The sequence below is a fragment of the Saccostrea echinata genome, unplaced genomic scaffold, assembly GCF_033153115.1.
Source record: "Saccostrea echinata isolate AGI-Se365-2 ecotype Australia unplaced genomic scaffold, CSIRO_AGI_Sech_v1 ptg000033l, whole genome shotgun sequence".
In the NCBI taxonomy this organism is placed as follows: Eukaryota; Metazoa; Mollusca; class Bivalvia; order Ostreida; family Ostreidae; genus Saccostrea; species Saccostrea echinata.
This window is the reverse complement of record NW_026889782.1, coordinates 35,392,105-35,413,430: the sequence shown is the minus strand read 5'-3', so window position 1 is coordinate 35,413,430 and position 21,326 is coordinate 35,392,105. Positions and strand designations below refer to the sequence as shown.

The 21,326-nt window shown below is 32.3% G+C and overlaps 1 protein-coding gene across 1 annotated transcript in view; it reads right to left on the bottom strand.

Annotated features, from left to right (window-relative positions):
* Nucleotides 1-11,114, bottom strand: part of LOC133198486 (fibrinogen-like protein A) — a 183,093-nt gene extending 171,979 nt beyond the window's left edge. The window contains exons 1-4 of the mRNA XM_061334573.1: nucleotides 10,475-11,114; nucleotides 10,224-10,363; nucleotides 9,680-9,776; nucleotides 9,228-9,395 (exon numbers count right to left, since the gene is read on the bottom strand). Of these exons, the coding sequence (XP_061190557.1) occupies nucleotides 9,228-9,395; nucleotides 9,680-9,776; nucleotides 10,224-10,363; nucleotides 10,475-11,114 (1,045 nt within the window). The remainder of the gene's footprint in view (nucleotides 1-9,227; nucleotides 9,396-9,679; nucleotides 9,777-10,223; nucleotides 10,364-10,474) is intronic.
* Between the last annotated feature and the right edge of the window lie 10,212 nt (nucleotides 11,115-21,326).

Below are 21,326 nucleotides of genomic sequence, written 5' to 3'. Positions count from 1 at the left end.
AAACATAAAGACGTTTCGGAATTTCCCAAAATCAACTTTATGGTAAAACAATAACACTGAGAAAGAGATTATTACAAAGACTGCAAAAGTATGATAATGGAAAATCCTTGCTGTTTCTCCGTGTTATAATGGATACGAAGCATTTCTAACAATCTGGTACTAATTATTTACATTACATTAAAAGAAAGCAATAATTTCGGTGAAGAACATCAAAACCTGAAACTAGTTAGCATATGCTCTTGTATAGATATTTATCAACATTAAGTGTTGAGAGTTTCTGTTGTAACCTTAACTTTCCTATGCATAACTTGCTAGCTTGATTTACCTGATATTTTCTCTTTTTTTGTAAAATGAGTAGGAATATATTTGTATCCAAGATTTCGACAATTATATTTCGAATTTTTTTTTATATTATATTTCCCCTTAACCTAACCATGAAAAAATAACAGAACTATATGATTTTAAAGGGGCATGCAGAGTTTTGTTTTTCAACTGAAACGTAATGTTAAGATATTAAATTGGCAAATACCACGCGTGATAACATTTAAGTGGTCTCTGAAAATTGCTCTATGATTTGATATTTTTATTTGCCAAATGTCTTTTATTAAATTTAATTATAATGAATGAGAATCGAATCCGCTACCTCCCAATCTGGACTGAGCATCCTACCACTTAACCTATCTCGACAGGTCAAGGATGGTAGTGGGTAGAAGTTATAAATATGATGTAAGAGCGGACAGGGGACTTACTTCTCCATGGCACCTGATCAAACTCTGGTGCTTTTAGAGGTCCGTGTTTGTTCTGCTCCCGATTTATATTTTTATCTCGGTGGATGGGTTGAGGTAGCAGTTTTAAATATGTTTTAAAATAAAGGGAGATGGGCAAATGGATGAGTATAATATCACAAAAGGCGTTATCCATATTAGCCCGCCAATGTCATAATATAACAGGATTGTAAGGATTAATCATGGTTGACTTTTCATTCCTTTTAAGAACATAAAATGTGCCCTTGTTTGATTCAGACATGTCTATATTTTGGACAATTTTTTGTCAGGTGATACCGGGTGTGGAAAGTGAAATCTACATCTTGTTTGTCTATTCTGGCAATAAGAAGTATGAGAGTGTGTTTGAAACTTAGTCACGTACTTACACAATTCTGATTTATTTTTTGGGAATATTTCCATGAATAGTTTTATCAATATATCTAAGAAAAAAATTATTCATTATTTTCTGTAACTTCTGTTGGAAATTTTTTCACCCATAAAAACATATACATATGAAGACTTCCTCCATTCTGGAATTCTATTCTACCAAAATAATCTTGAATCTGTCCAAATGACAGGCCTTACCCTAATACCACACCATTCAACAAATATTTGAAACGACGATTAAAACATAAAGCTGTCATCAAAGAGTCATCCTTCATTGAAGATAAGAAACTTTCGTGTCTGAATGGTTCCTCATAGGTCGAGTTTTTAAGGCACATTCCAAGTTCGGTCCAATGAATTTCATCAGCATACAAGGTCAAAAATATTGTAGGTGGTCCAAGACATCGAACCATTGATAGTTAATTGTATATTTGAAGTAAGCAGTAGTCCTTTTTATGTTCTTCATGAACATGTATGAATTTTCCAATCACTACTGGCTTAAATAATTACTGAAAGTGCCACTTTTTACTGATAATTTCTGATATTTACTGATATTATACTGTTGATACTGAGAATTTCTGATATTTGCTGATATTTTTACTGTTGTTACTCAGTAACTCACAGCAAATATCAGTAATTATCAGAACCGACAGTAAAAACGATAGTAAATATCAGTAATTATCAGAACCAACAGCAATTATCAGTATCTTTCATTTGTACCTTCATGATAGTTATAATTTGTATTCTTTCATATTACAATATATACTTTAATACTACTTATATGTAATCACTCTGAAATAATTGTATATACCCCCAGAGGGCCCTTGATTGGTGAATAAACATTAATTGATGTAACAAATGATGAGAAATGAAGAAAAAAAACGTAGATACAGCCATTTACATGTAGACTCAGTATTAAGAAAGTTTTAAAAACTTTTTTCATGACTTTAAATTGATACATGTTATCCACAATGTTTTTGCACTACAAAAAAGCATAATTACCCATATCTGACCCCCGACATGTGGAGCTTATGCAAAGTAATTTAATTCGCAGTAAATAAATTCGAATTAAACTCATTCGCATTAAATCGCCCGTGTGAACCTGGTTCAAATTTAATTCTCAGTAATTTGAGCCGTCCCATGCGAAAAGGGCCCTTATGCATTTTGACGTCATAATGAGAAAAACGCTGGTATAGATAACGTCATAAAATGCAAGTTGCGCATGTTATATATTTTTCCAGCATTTTTACCTGAGCGCTGTCAACTTATTTTCATTGTTGTTTATATCATTTAGAGCCAATAAAATATCAAGAAAAAAAGAGAATATGAATTTTAGAGCTAAGTTCCATATAATTGGACATTTCCAATATTGAATATTAAATTTTGCTGATATACACGTAATTAGGTGCTAGTTTTTTTGTTTTGTTTTTTTAAATCCAATTCATAATATATTGAAAGCGATTGTACATGCACATAATCGTTATATACTTCTGCATGTACACATCCTTTTTAACATAAATACATAGTAACCGAAGTGAAATAATTAACAATAAATGAAAAAAAAATTCTCAAACGTATAGCATATAGGCATATAGGTTTATATATGCGATTAAAATTTTTTTCAGCTCTACATGTAGCAAATGACGAAAAGGTTGATTCTTTGTAAAGCATTAATTATAACGAAGAAAAAATATGATTTTTTTTTTCAAAACGTTTATTCTGTGTGTATAAACGCGATAAATGACGATCTGCCTTCGTCACAGTCATTTGCGGGTCAATATTTCTTGAAATTTGAGAATAAAATCTTGTATCATTTGTTAAAAGTCTTGGACTAGGCGGAAAAAAATGAGAAAAAAGTAAATGCTGCCAAAAAAAATTTGACCAGATTTTTTTTTATGCATATTATGGGAAGATTTGAGTTGATATCAAAAAATGGGGGTGGGGTTGTTAGAGGTGGGTGCAATTAGTCATTCAGTGAACATCTTCATTCTAAATCAATCAATTACCAGTCAAACATTATGTATGTATGTATGGACCCCTCCCCCCCTACAACATGCCTGCATTTAATTCCTAGTAAATAATGCGTCATTATCTATAAAAACCCCAAAACATAATACAGGAGAATTAAATCTTAAAGATTGAATACAGATTTATTTATACTTCTGCATGTACACATCCTTTTTAACATAAATACATAGTAACCGAAGTGAAATAATTAACAATAAATGAAAAAAAAATTCTCAAACGTATAGCATATAGGCATATAGGTTTATATATGCGATTAAATTTTTTTTCAGCTCTACATGTAGCAAATGACGAAAAGGTTGATTCTTTGTAAAGCATTAATTATAACGAAGAAAAAATATGATTTTTTTTTTTCAAAACGTTTATTCTGTGTGTATAAACGCGATAAATGACGATCTGCCTTCGTCACAGTCATTTGCGGGTCAATATTTCTTGAAATTTGAGAATAAAATCTTGTATCATTTGTTAAAAGTCTTGGACTAGGCGGAAAAAAATGAGAAAAAAGTAAATGCTGCCAAAAAAAATTTGACCAGATTTTTTTTTATGCATATTATGGGAAGATTTGAGTTGATATCAAAAAATGGGGGTGGGGTTGTTAGAGGTGGGTGCAATTAGTCATTCAGTGAACATCTTCATTCTAAATCAATCAATTACCAGTCAAACATTATGTATGTATGTATGGACCCCTCCCCCCCTACAACATGCCTGCATTTAATTCCTAGTAAATAATGCGTCATTATTTATAAAAACCCCAAAACATAATACAGGAGAATTAAATCTTAAAGATTGAATACAGATTTATTTATACTTCTGCATGTACACATCCTTTTTAACATAAATACATAGTAACCGAAGTGAAATAATTAACAATAAATGAAAAAAAAATTCTCAAACGTATAGCATATAGGCATATAGGTTTATATATGCGATTAAATTTTTTTTCAGCTCTACATGTAGCAAATGACGAAAAGGTTGATTCTTTGTAAAGCATTAATTATAACGAAGAAAAAATATGATTTTTTTTTTTTCAAAACGTTTATTCTGTGTGTATAAACGCGATAAATGACGATCTGCCTTCGTCACAGTCATTTGCGGGTCAATATTTCTTGAAATTTGAGAATAAAATCTTGTATCATTTGTTAAAAGTCTTGGACTAGGCGGAAAAAAATGAGAAAAAAGTAAATGCTGCCAAAAAAAATTTGACCAGATTTTTTTTTATGCATATTATGGGAAGATTTGAGTTGATATCAAAAAATGGGGGTGGGGTTGTTAGAGGTGGGTGCAATTAGTCATTCAGTGAACATCTTCATTCTAAATCAATCAATTACCAGTCAAACATTATGTATGTATGTATGGACCCCTCCCCCCCTACAACATGCCTGCATTTAATTCCTAGTAAATAATGCGTCATTATTTATAAAAACCCCAAAACATAATACAGGAGAATTAAATCTTAAAGATTGAATACAGATTTATTTACGAGCTTGAAACGACAAGTAGTTAGTGTCAGCCAAAAAAAATTATTTCTTTTTAAATCTGAGATAAATACTTCTATCACCTTGCAAAATCGACTATTGAGATAAATCTTAGTTTGAAAATTATTCAAAACATATATTCTTTTCATCAATTTTAATTATAAATCTTTATGTAGTGTAAGTTGCCCTCAAAACTTTTTAAAGCCCTATATAAAAAAAAATACTCAATACATGTCATTTTATCACTCAATTCGCAAATTGTTGTTATATACCAGTATCTAAATTGTATGTATCCGGAGGCCCGAAAAATTACTGGCCACTTCCGTCTGTGTCCCCGCATGTATTTCTTGAAAGTTAAAATTGTTGCTTTAATAAACTCGGAAACTGATTTACGCGTTACTTTGGATTTACAATATGTGATTTTGGGAAGAGTCCTAGGAATACAGCACTACTACTTCCGGCCCGCAGCGCCACTCATTTCACTGCCAACATTCCCTCTTTCCCGATCATCGACATATTTTTTTAGACCCAAACTAAGTGATCATACTTCCACAAAATTTGAGAACCAGAAAATGAATGGAAGAATATGTAGGCCTAAGCTTTTGATTTTTTTTTTTCTTCAAACGAAATTTAGCGAAAAAAGGGGGGGGGGGTTACATGGTGAATCAATGAGACATAAAAAAAAAACTTCAAACTTCAAAATATATTCTGAACTTATAATGACCGTATAAGGATATGATGATAATACGAAAATTATATCCTCATCCTCAGTTTTTGTGAGATTACATGTTCCCTGCAAGACATACAGTACGAATATTGATCTGCTTATAAATCGGTACAGAGCAAATAGGCGGTGCAAATATAATGACGGTTTACGCCAATATGTAGGGAATACGACCAACTTTAAAAAATAATGTTTGTATGCCCTCTCGCGACTCAGGACGAAAAAAAAGGTAGATGAGAATTTTTTTCCCCAAAAAATTTTAATATCAATGCTGAATTTTCGAAATCTATTTCAGAAATGGAATAAAAAATCCTTCCTGACAGTTAAAATGAGTTTTGCGTCATGCCATTTTTAGCCGATCGGAGAGGGCGATCAACCAATTTTGACAGATGTTCTAATATGTACAATATCGTAAGAAACATACATTACACATGTAAAAGGCGGAAGGGATTGTCTCGGCATATATTATTTCCTGTGTCAATATTTACCAATGCAGGACAATGAATACACATATGTTCAGTATTGTAGGTACATATTGCCCCCCCCCCCCTTCCCTAAACTTCATTTAATTTGTCAGAAAACCTCCTCAAACTTCATTCTTTAACTTGTCAGAAAATTTTAACTGGATTGTGTTACTGTAGATGCCCGTCCCCCCCCCCCCCCTCTTGCGGATCAATTTTCTGTATCCGCCCTTCAAGCTTTCTTTCAAATTCATCTACGTCATGCATAAAACAACAAAAGTTATATCCTTATGATGAAAAATTATCAAACAATGAACTCTATTATTACAAGGAAGACGCAATGTTATCAGTCTTATCTCATTTATTCTTTTTAAATTTTAAAAAAATATTTTTCATAAACTACAAATAAATAAAATACTAGTCTGTAAAATGTAAAATAAACAAATATCTTTTATTTGTTTGTTTTTATTCAATATTTACTTTTCTCTGAACCGTATATCAGAGCAATATTCACGTCTAACATGACGTCGCGAGTGTTTAAAAAAAAAATTACGGATATAAAACCATTATCTGTGTTTTATTTATGAGAAAACTTACATAAAGAATTTTTTATCGGATTTTTTAAATCATGTGTGTTACATTTGACCAAAATGGACATTTAAGTGACATGCAAAAATGTCGACACTCTTAAAATGCACATGTAACTTACGTCTGATACAGAGTCCAAAACACCTCCTCTTTATAAAATTAAATTAATATTGAAACGGCTTCGACACTTACTATATAATTTACTTTAACGAAAACAACTACATGTATATCAAATATTGCATCTAAAATAAAGGCAGGGGATTTACGCATTTTCATGCATGTTTTCGTGTGATAAAGTAAGGTTTTTTTTCAATCAGATACATATTTCAAATATTTATGAAAGAAATATAAAAACGTCAGTTCGAACGTCATTTTTCAAGGTAATTTTAACATTTTCTTAACCTTTGATTCCCTATATCTCAGTAATTATTCTGAATATTTGAATCAAACTTTATATTTGGTTATTTTACACTATAATCTATCATAATCCATTGAAAAGTCAATTTTGAAAATTTTTACCTTAAGGGCCCTTTTCGCATGGGACGGCTCATTTACTTTTAATTCGTATTAAACTCTCCGTGTGAACAGGGCATTAATATTTTTAAGATGACTAATACTTTAACATTGAATTTTTATTTTTTGAAAGATACATTGATAGTATCATAACAGTGTTATTAACTGCAAAGGTGTAACGCGCGTTACAGTTTTTTTTTACGCACGGTTTGGCACAGAACTTTATGATATCACATTTTTTTCACAAAAATGATACATGTAATTCAAAGCTTATAGTTACATTTTTAACCCCTTCTTTGTCTACAAATGTGATAAGTCTTTGAAAATCCCTGTATTATTCTTTGTGAAAGTTACAATTAAGGGAAATGCCATTGTAACAGCTACTAACGTACAAACTGCTCAATGTGTGAGCGAATTTTAATTTTCGTTGATGAAGTTGCACTTGCACGTCCTTCAACGTTTATGACTTCAAAGTAAAAGTAAATAATCTTTTAACTTCCCATTCCTTGATATGACGTTTTGAATGCCGTAGTTTTCTACAATTTTTATCAACAAAATACATGTGTATGTCATGTGAAATGTATGTATATGATAATAAATTTAAATTTAGAGATTGACTAATAAAAGTAGTTCCTTCTCCCAGATTTTTGACTGTTCACAGGGCCTGCATTTAAAATCCATGGCGTGTATCAGAAATAAGCAGTTTTATTGTTATTCATTTACTTTATACCATAAGATTAATAATCACATATCACATAATAAGACTAAAACAGAAAGTTTATTATACACAAAGATTAAAGCAATTGTTTTATTAGATACTAAGGTTGTAACAACATTTTCAGAACATAATAGGACTAAAGCAAGAAATCCATTACATATAATAATATTAGTTAAACAGTAACTTTGTTACTTCATGACATCGATAACACCATTATAACTAGAATAATAACATCATCATAAATTAATATGTATTTGACTTTGTATGTACATATTTAAGTAACCTCACAATGGACTGAATGTCGTAACGTCAATAAACAATTTTAAATAAACATGTAACACACCATAAACAAAATATGTAACGCATTCAGTGAGGTTTTATCATCATGGCAGTCTCCTTTATTTCCCTACCATCCTTAATTAACGGATACCAAGGATTGGCCCAGTCTGCCGGGGACCAGGGACCGTTGAGGAAGGCCCAGTGACAGCCGTTAAACCATCAGCCTCCTCTATGTCTACTGATAGCAGCACAGTCACCTCCACCTGTGTCGTTGTCCCTGTCTGGTGTACTGAAGTACATCCCAGACAGTTTAGTGGCAGAATAACCAGTGTTTAACATTCTGTCACCTGAAAAATAATCAAAGAAAAATATATTACACGGACACCTCTTTCAAATTAGAGCATTATTATTTACTTAATTTGAAGCTAAAGGATATCACATACCAGTATTTAGCATTATAAAACCTTTTAATTCATCCATATCAATCTTATTGTTAACATTAAAAACTTATCTACTTATCTACTTATATATAAAAAGAAAGGGTATTCAAACAATAAATAATTATACATTAACTATTAAGGTGATGAAATATTATTAAATGATATTCTGATTTTTTTTTGATTTTTTTTTTGATTTTTTTTTTTTTTTTTGTATCTCTTATAACCTTTATTGTACTGGAAGCAATGCATTTTTCCACTTTGTCAACACATTAATCATTAGGAATTCTTCAGATTTAGGTAATTAACTTCTTTTTCATTGTTGCTTTTGTATAATCTGTTAATTATATCTACAACATAACCACTTAGTTACTTTATGATTACCAGCGCTAATTGAGCTTAATATAAGATATGCCATGTCCTTTTTATATTAATGTCAATGTAATTTTTTGATGGTTTGCTTTAGAAATAAGTTTACTGATAAAAATAGTAGTTCAAAAAACGTAGCCGGATTAATGAAATAAAACGTCTTGATCATAATATATATTGTTCTTTAATATATATAATTAATTGGCTCGCACTGTATGAACTATTATTTTCATAGTTACGCAGAAAATCTCACATGCGGAACATAGATTGTCACGCATTCTTTCCAATTCCTACCTAACGTTCCGGTTGCTGGCCCTCAGAGAAAGAGATTGTAGTTGTCTACCTGTCACCAGAAATAGAAAGATCTCTCTCTTTCTCTCTCTCTCTCTCTCTCTCTCTCTCTCTCTCTCTCTCTCTCTCTCTCTCTCTCTCTCTCTCTCTCTCTCTCTCCTAGGGTTCCCGTCAGACATTTTTTATTCCTTTTACCTACCCAATGTCCCGGTAACTGGTCCTCCAAGAAAAAGTCTGTAATTGTTCGTCTCATCAGCAACAGAAAACTGGTTGTATAATTCATAGAGTTTTGTCCCATTACGCAATGTGATGGACACGTAGAGGGAGGCGTTCCTTCCCTTGGTAAGCTGATGTATTACGTCATTTCCTTCAATATAATATTGTCGGTTATATAAAGCATTAATATAGCAAAATATGTTAATTTCAGGATTGTTATAGTATAATACAAGCACATAGAATTGTACGATTTATGACATAAACCATATTAGCAATATCCGTATATGTTTGGCATCAAACTGAGGAAATAATTATATATAACAAAAATTGTCATAAAGTTCGTTTAAACTGAAAGAACAAAATATAAATTAAAATATTAATAATCAGATAAATTATTATTTCTTTAGATATCAGGAGATATAAATGATTATTTACCAAGCCAGTAAGAGTCAGAAAGGTTCCCGAAACCATTCCTGTACTCCGCCCATGTCCTGTCAAAACTCACTGACCCGCTCAATCGTCTCTGGATTGCCTAGGAATTACGTGGTATTAATGAAAATCGTGAAACTTTGTTAGCTACGTTGTACTGTGAACAATTTTTCAAACTATCTAAATTACCTAAATTAGCTAAATTACATGCTATATTTTTTGATGATTTTTTAAAAATAAATTTTGCTTCATACAAAAATCTATGAAAATTATACTTTTCTTAACAATTATTTAAGGTAAAAATCTATGTTTTTAAATTTATGGTATTTATATGCTATTTTACTCTATTATTAAAAATATTTACTCTCATAATTTTATTATCTACATGTAAGATAGGCTAAAAAAGATGGTTATTCCATTTTTATTCATTACTAGTTTGTTTTAAGTATAAAGACTTTTTAAAAATCAGTTTTAAAATCAAAGGAAAATAAACTATAAAGAATTTAATAGTACTTGAAATTGATATGAGAGAGAGAGAGAGAGATCTTACTGTCCACCCTCCGCCTTCTGTCACCATAACACAGAACACGTTGATCTTGCTCTCAATACCGAACGGATTTATTTCATATACACCAGATTTTGTATTACCATTGATATAGAGGTCCTTACAATCTTTATTTATGTTTAAATCTGAAGAAAAAGGAATAAATACATGAAATAATATTGAGTGTAATATAAAATATACTCAGAGAGAGAGAGAGAGAGAGAGAGAGAGAGAGAGAGAGAGAGAGAGAGTAATACCTTTGTTAACGGTTAGCAATGTTCTGTTATTTAAAAGTTCGTAAATATCGGCGATGTTTCTATTAAACTTCTGCTCAGTTTCTTGAATCCTGTTCTCACAATTCATTGCAATCTTCTTGTTTTCTCTTCTCTGTTCCCCACTCAAAGAATTATCCTGTGTTTTCAATGTATTTACCATATGCTGTAAAGCGTTATCCTTACTTAGAGTATCAACACGTCTTTCCAATTTTTCTATCCTCTGTGTTAAAATCATGTCCTGACTTAACAGAATATCTACCTTTCTTTTCAATGATTCTACCGTCTGCGCTAAAGTATTGTCGCGAATTAAGGAATCGACTTGGCTTTTCAATGTATTTAGCGCCTTCTGTAGAGAGAAGATCATCGTTTCTGTAGACGCAATGCTTCGCTTAACAGAACTAACATCGTCCACTATTGCCTTAACATCCTTGACCACGGCTAAACGGATGAGAGTTTCCTGGTTGATGATCTGCCGAAGAACGTCGATTTCCTTGATGTTACTTCTTTCATTGATCAAAGCCGTAGAGTTCGGATCATACGTACCGGTTAAGAAGGACCCCGTTCTGACTTGTTGTATTGAGATAAAAAGCAGTAATAGAATGGAAAACATCATCGTTTTCATGTCGACGTGAACCAACCAGAACAGAACAATGCTGTGTCTCAATCAGAGATTTCATACGGTGTATATAGAGACGTTTGGGGATTTCCTCAATCAGAAGATGTTATACGGTGTATAAAGAGATGTTTTGGGATTTCTCAAAATTAGTGGGATGTAAAAACCAGAATACTTAAAAGTACTTGATGTTTGAAGTATATCAGGAATCACTTACACTGGGCCGGAGGATAACATACGTATCTCACAAAATAGTTTTAGTTATATCATTAACTTATTGTTTAGACGAAATGAGAAAAGATAACAAAGCCATAATCAACCACTTTTCTGTATTCTGTAGCTAATGTAAACAAAACAATTTTTACAATCACATGCTTTGTACTCATTTCAAACTAGGATTCAGATTCTGGTGTTCCTTCTTAGTATTTTTTTGGAACTGCTTTTATACATTGTGAGTTTCTGTTGTTAATTTAACTCTCCTAGGCCTATCTTCCTTGTTTATTAGTTTGTTTGTTTTTTTTGTTGTTGTTGTTTCTTTGTTTGTTTGGGTTTTTTTGTTGTTGTTGTTTCTTTGTTTGTTTGGGGTTTGTTGTTGTTGTTGTTTCTTTGTTTTTTTGGGGGGTTTGGTAAAATGAATGGTAATATGGAGTAAGAAATATTGACAAATATATTCGAAACCTATACTTTTTTTAATTTTTGAAATTTATCTTTAACTTAGTTATTAGATTTTAACTCCAACTGAAAGTCCTAACCCTAACCCTGAAAAATAAACTAAAATATAACGAGCATGCTCAGTTTTGTTTTCAACTGGACACATTTGCTGATTTTTTTCCTCTCACAAGTGGTCTTATTATTAATATTCAATCTATAGGTAATGTATCCCACACAAGAAGTATTTCTATCATTTTTTCGTCAATGGCAGACATTATTTGAGTTTAAAAAAAAATGACATTGTTTAAGTAATTGATTGTTAGGCAACTACCTTATTTGCTTAAACGTATAATGTACAAAGTTTTTTTTTAAATGCTAAAACAATGGGTTTAAAGATGATCACGGGCAGAAGATTATTCTAAAAGGAAATATATGTAATTTAGAAATTTAAAAAAACAAACTCTAAAGTGGAAAAAAAAACATACATTGATAGTAAAATCTAGAATATTTTAAGCTATGGCGTCTGAAAATCAAGACACAGAGAGGAAAACGGCAGAAAAAAAGAAGGAACGTAAAAAAACAGGAAGAAAATTTCAATGAGAAATCCCAGGTAATATATATTTTCTGTCATGTCGTGAGAGAGAAGGAAGTATAAAAAATAGACAAACGGTCGGTCAAAATATTAAATTCAGTAAAAAAGAATCTCCTCTGACTTAATGATTCAAACCTTCCTGTATCTGCACTTCATTTTCACCAAAAAATAAATATGATATTTAAAAAAAGCACAAATAATTTTGATTAGAAAGACATTACATGTAATGTGTTTCAAAACGGTAGGTAAAATAATTCATTATACATTTGATGTAAAACAGTACATGTAACAACACTGATTGTTTGTTTTGGTAAGGTTTTACTTATTTGACGACACAAATTTATCCCTAATTTTTCATTTCAAGCAAGTTGTTTTAGATTTACTGAAAATAAAATCTAGGACTGTTGCTCTCGCTTATTTTTGAAGACGACTGCTGAATGAATATTATATAAAATCATAAGTAACGCTTATACAAATCTTTGAAATACCATAAATTGTTAAAAGTCTTGCAGTATTTTATAAAAAAAAAAAAAAAAAATGCAGGTTATATAAAGGTTTATGATAATAAATAAAAAGACGGCGACATTGACATGTATAGCCCACGATCACTCTATTCAAGGATACGAGTATTTCATATTTTTAATTTAGAAAGAAAAAAGAATAAAAAGTTTGTCTTTAATTTCAAATATCAGCTTACATCTTGTGAAGAGAATGCACTCCTCAATTTTTCAAAATTAATTTAGTCGCAAATTCAATGTACATATATAATGAGAACTCGCTATCTGTATTTTGAAACTACACCCCGGGCGGTTTGTGTTATTTATAAGCCTGATCACGCATATTGATATTTGCACTTTAACTTAAATTATGTATCATAATACATAAAAAAAAAAAGTAACCACAATGCTAAACTCTCGCTTCTAAGTACTTTTTACAAGGTACCGGGAATTCAGGAACCTTTATTAAAACTAGGAATTAATAGAACACAAATATTAATAAAATGAATATTTCTATTTTATGAACATTGCATATCGTTGAATTGTAATAATATTATTCTATTGAATTATCCATTGCTTTGTCAGTGACGGGTTATAATATTGTATTCTATTGAATTATCCATTGCTTTGTCAGTGACGGGTTATAATATTGTATTCAATTGAATTATCCATTGCTTTGTCAGTGACGGGTTATAATATTGTATTCTATTGAATTGTATTCTATTGAATTATCCATTGCTTTGTCAGTGACGGCTTATAATATTGTATTCTATTGAATTATCCATTGCTTTGTCAGTGACGGGTTATAATATTGTATTCTATTGAATTATCCATTGCTTTGTCAGTGACGGCTTATAATATTGTATTCTATTGAATTGTATTCTATTGAATTATCCATTGCTTTGTCAGTGACGGGTTATAATATTGTATTCTATTGAATTATCCATTGCTTTGTCAGTGACGGGTTATGATATTGTATTCTACTGAATTATCCATCCATTTCTTTTCTTTATTAATCTACATCTGTGGAGAAAAACAAAAACAATATAAAAGAAAGATAAACAACAACAAAAACAAAAACAATATAAAAGAAAGATAAACAACAACAAAAACAATATAAAAGAAAGATAAACAACAACAAAAACAAAAACAATATAAAAGAAAGATAAACAACAACAAAACAAAAACATTATAAAAGAAAGATAAACAACAAAAACTTTACGTTTGACTCCTCAAACCTGTGATTTCAGATTATAAAACAAATAAAGTGTAAAATTATCAAAAACTTAGAAATTTATAATAGGAATAAATAATGTGTATCTAGTGACGTCTGATCAACAATATTGTCTCCCTCACAATTGATCCACGCCCTACTGTAGGATAACAAGGACTTTCCGAGTCTGACAGGTAAATTAGATCGTTGAGGTTGGCTCGGTGACCAGCACAGTTACCTGTCCTCCACCTGTCGTCATCCCTGTCGTTAGTAGCGAATGACATCCCAATACATAGATATTGACCTGGGTGTTAGATATTGTCACCTGTACAAACAATACGTATATTGACCTGGGTGTTACGTATTTTCACTTGTACAAACAATACGTATATTGACCTGGTGTAACTTACTTTCTCTTCTACAAACAATACGTATATTGACCTGGGTGTTACATACTGTCACCTGTACAAACAATACGTATATTGACCTGGATGTTAAATACTGTCACTTGTCCAAACAATACGTATATTGACCTGCGTGTTACATACTGCCACCTGTACAGACAATACGTATGTTGACCTGCGTGTTACATACTGTCATCTGTACAAACAATACGTTTATTGACGTGGGTGTTTTAAATATTGTCATCTGTACAAACAATACGTATGTTGACCTGGGTGTTACATACTGCCACCTGTACAAACAATAGAAATTGGTCTGTAATTGGATGGGTTTGAGTTCTCACCCTTTTTAAAAACAGGAACTACACTAGCATGTTTCCAGACACATGGAAATTTCCCAGTTCTCAAAGATTTATTAAACAGTATTTCTAGCGGGACTGCAATTTCGTTTCTTATTTCTTTTATTAAAATATGACCGAAATAGTCGGGACCGGAGGCTTTCTTAGAATCTAAACTTTCGATAATATCGATAATTTCATTTTCATTTATGGTAACATGTTCAAGTTTAGCCTCTGTCCTTGATTCGAATTCGGGAAGGTCTTTATCTGTGTTGTCATTAGAAGAAACTTTACAAAAATATGCATTGTGATTCAATAATTCACATTTCCCTTCATCTGTAAATACATAGGCATTATCTTCCAGATCTTTTAGTGGCGGAATCGTGTGTGATGGCTTAGAACCCTTCAATAATTTGCGAGCTATTTGCCAATAAGATGTTGAGTTTGTACAGTTCAAATGATTGAATGATTCATTTGAATTTATTAGGTACTCTTCTTCTAGTTTCTTTTTAAAATTATTGACTTTAGTTCTTTGTTTCCGGTATTTTTCTTTATCTTTCTCATTTTTAGATTTTCTGTAAGCTTTTCTATATTTTTCGCGCAAGTTTATTTCTTTCCGAATTCCAGAATTAAACCAAGGTTTAACGTCCAGTCTTACTCCTACATCTTTTTGTGGGATATGTTCATTCGCAATTTCCGAAAGTTTTTCGTTAAACTTTACTACATCGACGTCGACATCTTCGCTATTTAAAATTTCACCCCAATTTGTTTCACTCATTTAATTTCTAAATTGGTCAAGATTCGCTCTTTTGTACAGGAAAATCTTTCGGACATACGTATTTGGGATCGCTGTATCAAGTTTGAGTATTATATAGGTTGCTTTGTGATCACTTATAGTTTTATCTATATCGATAGTTCCTGATTCAAGGCAATCAAGGGTATCTGTAATAAGTATGGGATCAATACAAGTCGATGTCAAATTTGTCACTCTTGTCGGCTCGGTAATGTAGTTTGTAAAGTTATATGACGTAATTGTATCACTTACATGGGTTGGCAGCTTTTTACTGAAATTTATATTCCAATCCCCATTTAATACTATATTATTAGATTCATCTAAAGCCCTTCCAATAGAAATTTCTAACCTGTTCCAGAATTCAACTTTTGATGTTTCAGGTCTATAAATAGTGCAAAGAAAAACACTTTTTGATTTTAGCTTCATTTCTACCCAGATTGTTTCGTCCAAAGCATTTTCGAGATCTCGACGTCTCAGAGCTTCTAAGCTTTCTCTTATATAAATAAGAATTCCACCGCCATAACTAGTTCTATCTAATCTAAATGGGGAGTTGTACCCTTCAAATGTTAAATTCTCCGTATTTACAAGATCATTCAAATGAGTCTCGGTAAAACATAAAATATCGTTCAATTCAATGTAATTAGCTATCTTGTCTAATTTGTGTCTTATACTCCTACAGTTTAGATGAAAAATTGACAGCCCAGTTACGTTTTGCTCTGGACCAGGGTTTTATCATAACATAACAAAAGCAAAGTCATAAGGAGTAAAATATACTGAATGTTCAGTATATTTTTCCTGATTAAGTCTACTACCTTGAATAAGAAAAGCAATATATCTTTTGTGAGTTTGCCGAATTTTAGAATAAAAAAATCTTGTGACACAAAGAGTAATATTTTCCAATCGCCACACGATATGTCATAAGATCATTACCCATGATCTAAGACGTCAAATCTAAAGAAGTAAAGAAGGGTGTTTTTCGTGCAGCGACGGCAGACAGGAATGTCGACTTCACTCATACAGCGTAACGATTGAGTAACCAAAGGGTAAAGAGGGGCTATAGTGCAATGATAAAGTTGGTGAAAAGTGAGATAGAAAGAAACATAATGCATTGACAAGGAGAGAAGTTGAAGAATTGGGAATACATAAAAAATCTCTAAGAACCCAGAGCAAAGTATGGGCATGCAAAATGTTTATATGTAATTTAGAAATTTACATGTTTAAAATATATACAGTTATACAAATTCAGTATTGCAAGTGTTCGTAAAAAACATTGCTGTTTGTTTTAATTGTTTTTTTTTAATCTCTTAGAGGTATTTTCTATAGTAATTTGGGGAGAATAACTATATTTACTTGATGTTAAGCCTCATCATCACTGACGTGGTCAACTTCTGGAAGGAAGCAATCAATGTCACTGAGGTGATTTATCAAGATTTTGGGTGAATTCACAGTCTCCTTTACAAATATTCTTCCATCATTAGTCCAATATAAGTATTTTTTGTGTAGTAACGCTCCTTGGATAGTGCTTGAATGATTTGTTGTCGAGAGCGGGTTAGGTGCTCAGAAATAAAGATTTTACTATTGCTGCTTTGATTTTTCAACTCAGATTTTGCCCGGTAGATCCTATTTTTGATTTTTCAGTTGTTAAATTTACAAATAATTTGGGCTTTTCCGCTTTGGATTGTTCCAATTATGTGGGACCTGTTTATATCATCCTGACTGATAGAGGGAGATAATGAATATTTCTATTTTATAAACATTGCTTATCATTGACATGTAATAATAGTATTGTATTGAATTATCCATTGCTTTGTCAGTGACGGGTTATAATATTGTATTCTATTGAATTATCTATCCATTTCTTTTCTTTATTAATCTGCATCTGTAGAGAAAAACAAAAACAATATAAAAAAAAGATAAACAACAAAAACTTTAATTTTGACTCCTCATACCTGCGATTTCAAATTATAAAACAAATAAAGTGTAAAATTATCAAAAACGCAGAAAATAATGTGTACCTAGTGACGTCTGATCAACATCATTGTCTCCCTCACAGTTGATCCACGCCCTACTGTAGGACACCAAGGACTTTCCGAGTTTGACGGGTAAATAAGATCGTTGAGGTTGGCCTGGTGACCACCACAGTTACCTGTCCTCCACCTGTCGTCGTGCCTGTCTTTAGTAGCGAATGAGATCCTAATACATATATTGACTTGGGTGTTTTATATATTGTCACCTGTACAAACAATACGTATATTGACCTGGGTGTTTTATATATTGTCACCTGTACAAACAATACGTATATTGACCTGGGTGTTACATACTATCACCTGTACAAACAATACCTATATTGACCTGGGTGTTACATACTGTCACCTGTACAAACAATACGTATATTGACCTGGGTGTTTTATATATTGTCACCTGTACAAACAATACGTATATTGACCTGGGTGCTACATACTGTCACCTGTACAAACAATTCTTATATTGACCTGCGTGTTACATACTGTCACCTGTACAAACAATACGTATATTGACCTGGGTGCTACATACTACCACCTGTACAAACAATAAGTATATTGACCTGGGTGTTTCAGATATTGTCACCTGTATAAACAATACGTATATTGACCTGGGTGCTACATACTGTCACACATAATAATAAAAACATAATTATTCAACTCGACAGAGGGAAAATAAATCTCTGACAAAAAGTTTTCCAGCGCCCCAACCTCCTTCAAATGCTCCCCCCCCCCCCCTACAACAGTTATTGATGCTGTATGAAAAAAATGTCATATTATACTTTTATATTCCACGTAAACTGTCGAGAAAATATATATTTTAATGCCTCCCTTAGAAGAAGGGAGGGCATGTTGCTTTGCTGCTATCTGCAGGTCGGTCGGTCTGTCTGTCGGTCCACCAATAGCTTCCGTTCTTTTTCTTAGCAGAGATTGCACATACTGAAATGAACTTTCGTATGCAGATTTTTCATAACAATATCTAGATCAAGTTAAGTTTTAGGTACGATCGAACAATTATTGTCAGATTTATGCCTCTTGGACTTAAAAAAATTCAATTATTTGCAGTTTTCGTTCATTTTCTTCTTAGAGTTTGCACATACTGAAATGAGATTTGGTATACAGATTTATCATAACAATATCTAGATCAAGTTGTGTTTTGGTACGATTGAGCAAACATTGACAGAGTTATGCCCCTAGGACTTTGAAAAAAAAAATCCAATTATTTGCAGTTTCCGTTCATTTTATTCGCAGTGGTTAAACATGTACATACTGAAATGAAATTTGGTATACAGATTTATCATAAGGATATCTAGGTCAAGTTCTGCTTTGGGTATGATCGAGCACTTTTTAGCAGAGGCAGAGTTATGCCCTTTGGACTTACAAAAATTCCAGATATTTTCTTGTTTTTTTTGGGGGGGAGGGGGCATAGGTGTTTCACAAACATCTTTTGTTCTAGTAAATTTTACACGTTTAAAATCCCAAAACAATGTTTTTGTTTGTATTTATCTATAAATATTGGAAGAGGACACTTTTGTCATCACGGTCGTCTTAATTGTTTATAGAATTTCAAAAGGATGATATTGTTTTTTCCGAGTGATTATTGCATATCGCCGAGTCGGCGATATTTCAGTTATGTTTCGGCGGATACATGAATTTGAGATCGACCTTAAAATTTCCTACAATATTTTTAGAACCAGTTATGGTATGCAACCAAATAGGAAATATCAACATTATAAAAAGAATCAACAATTCCAGTAATGGTATCACTTAATATAGTTCATTCTTCAACTTTTTTTGATTGATTGGACCAAACTCAAATCACACCACACAGAATATTTCAAAAATATTTATTTCCACTATGGTTACATGTATTTTACATAATAAAAATGATGAAACTCTAAAAAAAAAAAAAAAAAAAAAAAAAAAAAAAAAAAAAAAAAATTATGATACATCATTAAAAAAATGTATGGCTTGGACTGCTTGAAGCTAAATATGAACCTTAAGAACCATTCAACTGCCATATTTCATTATTTCTACAAACCCTATACATGTAAAAGCTGTTCACTTGTTGACGGATTTTTTTTTCAGAATTCAACAATGGATGTCCCAACATTATACATGAAAAATACCCGGTAGAGAAACAAATAAAACCTGCGTGTTTTTTCCACGACTTTGGTGTCAGTACGCTTGTAGTAGGGTGAACGTCTTTGATCTCAATACACTTGTAGTAGGGCGAACGACTTTTTTTTCAGTTTCCTGGTAGTAGGGCGAAGGACTTTGGTGTCAGTACCCTTGTAGTAGGGTGAACGACTTTGGTGTCAGTACCCTTGTTGTAAGACGAACGACTTTGGTGTTAGTTCACTTGTAGTAGGGCGAACGCCTTTGGTGTCAGTACCCTTGTAGTAGAGTGAACGATTTTGATGTCAGTACCTTGTGGTAGGGTGAACGACATTGGTGTCAGTATCCTTGTACTAGGGTGACGACTTTGGTGTCAGTACCTTGTAGTAGGACAAACGCATTTGGTGTCAGTACCCTTGTAGTAGGACGGACGACTTTGGTGTCAGTACCCTTGTAGTGGGGTGAACGAGTTTTGTGTCAGTACCCTTGTGGAAGGGCGAACGCTTCCTAATTGGACTTTTCCACTCGTCTTGCAAAACCTATAGAGTCTTAGATCGGTCTTTGTTATCTTTACCTTTTTAATGTTATCAAGAGCACTAGAAATGAAAATTGTGGGTCTTTAGATGGCACCTTAAAATACCTAGGTCCCAGTCACGGTAGGCGTTGGCACAATACCGACACCGCTGAAAAGCCCTGAGTGCCAAGTATCTGGTCTAAGTTGAAGCTCTTTGTCGGTGTAAAGGCGAATAATGACCCCCATAAAATAATGACCGGGGGTTATTTTTCAAGGACAAAAAATGACCCCCAGCCGTAGAAAAAATTAATTTTTTGTAGAACAAGAGCCCTATCGATAAGTGCTGTAAGTCAAATATGGATACTTTAAATTTCCAAGGAACTTTTGGGAAATTTGAAATCAATAAATTTTTACCAAAATCAATAACATAAAACTTACAACTATTCAACTCTGTATACAACCATTCCCCACGACAAATTAAAGTCCACGCTTTTGACATCATTGACAGCTGCTTTTTAAATAAAATTGTAACCCGTACATTTACATACCTTGTCGTTGATCAATTGCAATAATATTTTGTTAAAACATTCTGATTGCAAACACAAGTAATCTGAAGTTGATATTAAAAAGATGTTTGAGTTTCTGATTGACAATATCTATGTGGTTTTTGGAGACCAGGTCTTCCAACAATTTGTTAGAATTCCCATGGGTACCAATTGCGCCCCCTTGTTAGAAGACCTATTGTTGTATTTATATGAAGCAGATTTATTCATCTCTTGTAATCCTCGAATCATTTCTTTTCCTGTTTTCCGTTTTAAAGGCACTACCCAGGCATATTTAGATAAGACGTCAATGGCACATAATAAAAACGTATATCCATCATTGTGTTTTTTTAAACTGGACACATCTGCTAAATCTAATTGCCATTGTTCGTCTATGTCTGTCACTCTAGTCTGTTGTCTCCAGAATTTTCTTTGAATGGGTTTATGTAAGGTATACACATTCTCGAATCTTTTTCAGGGAAATTCCTAAAGTTTTGACCTGACGATACAAAGCTTGTATTCCTCCGTACCCTCTTTTAGG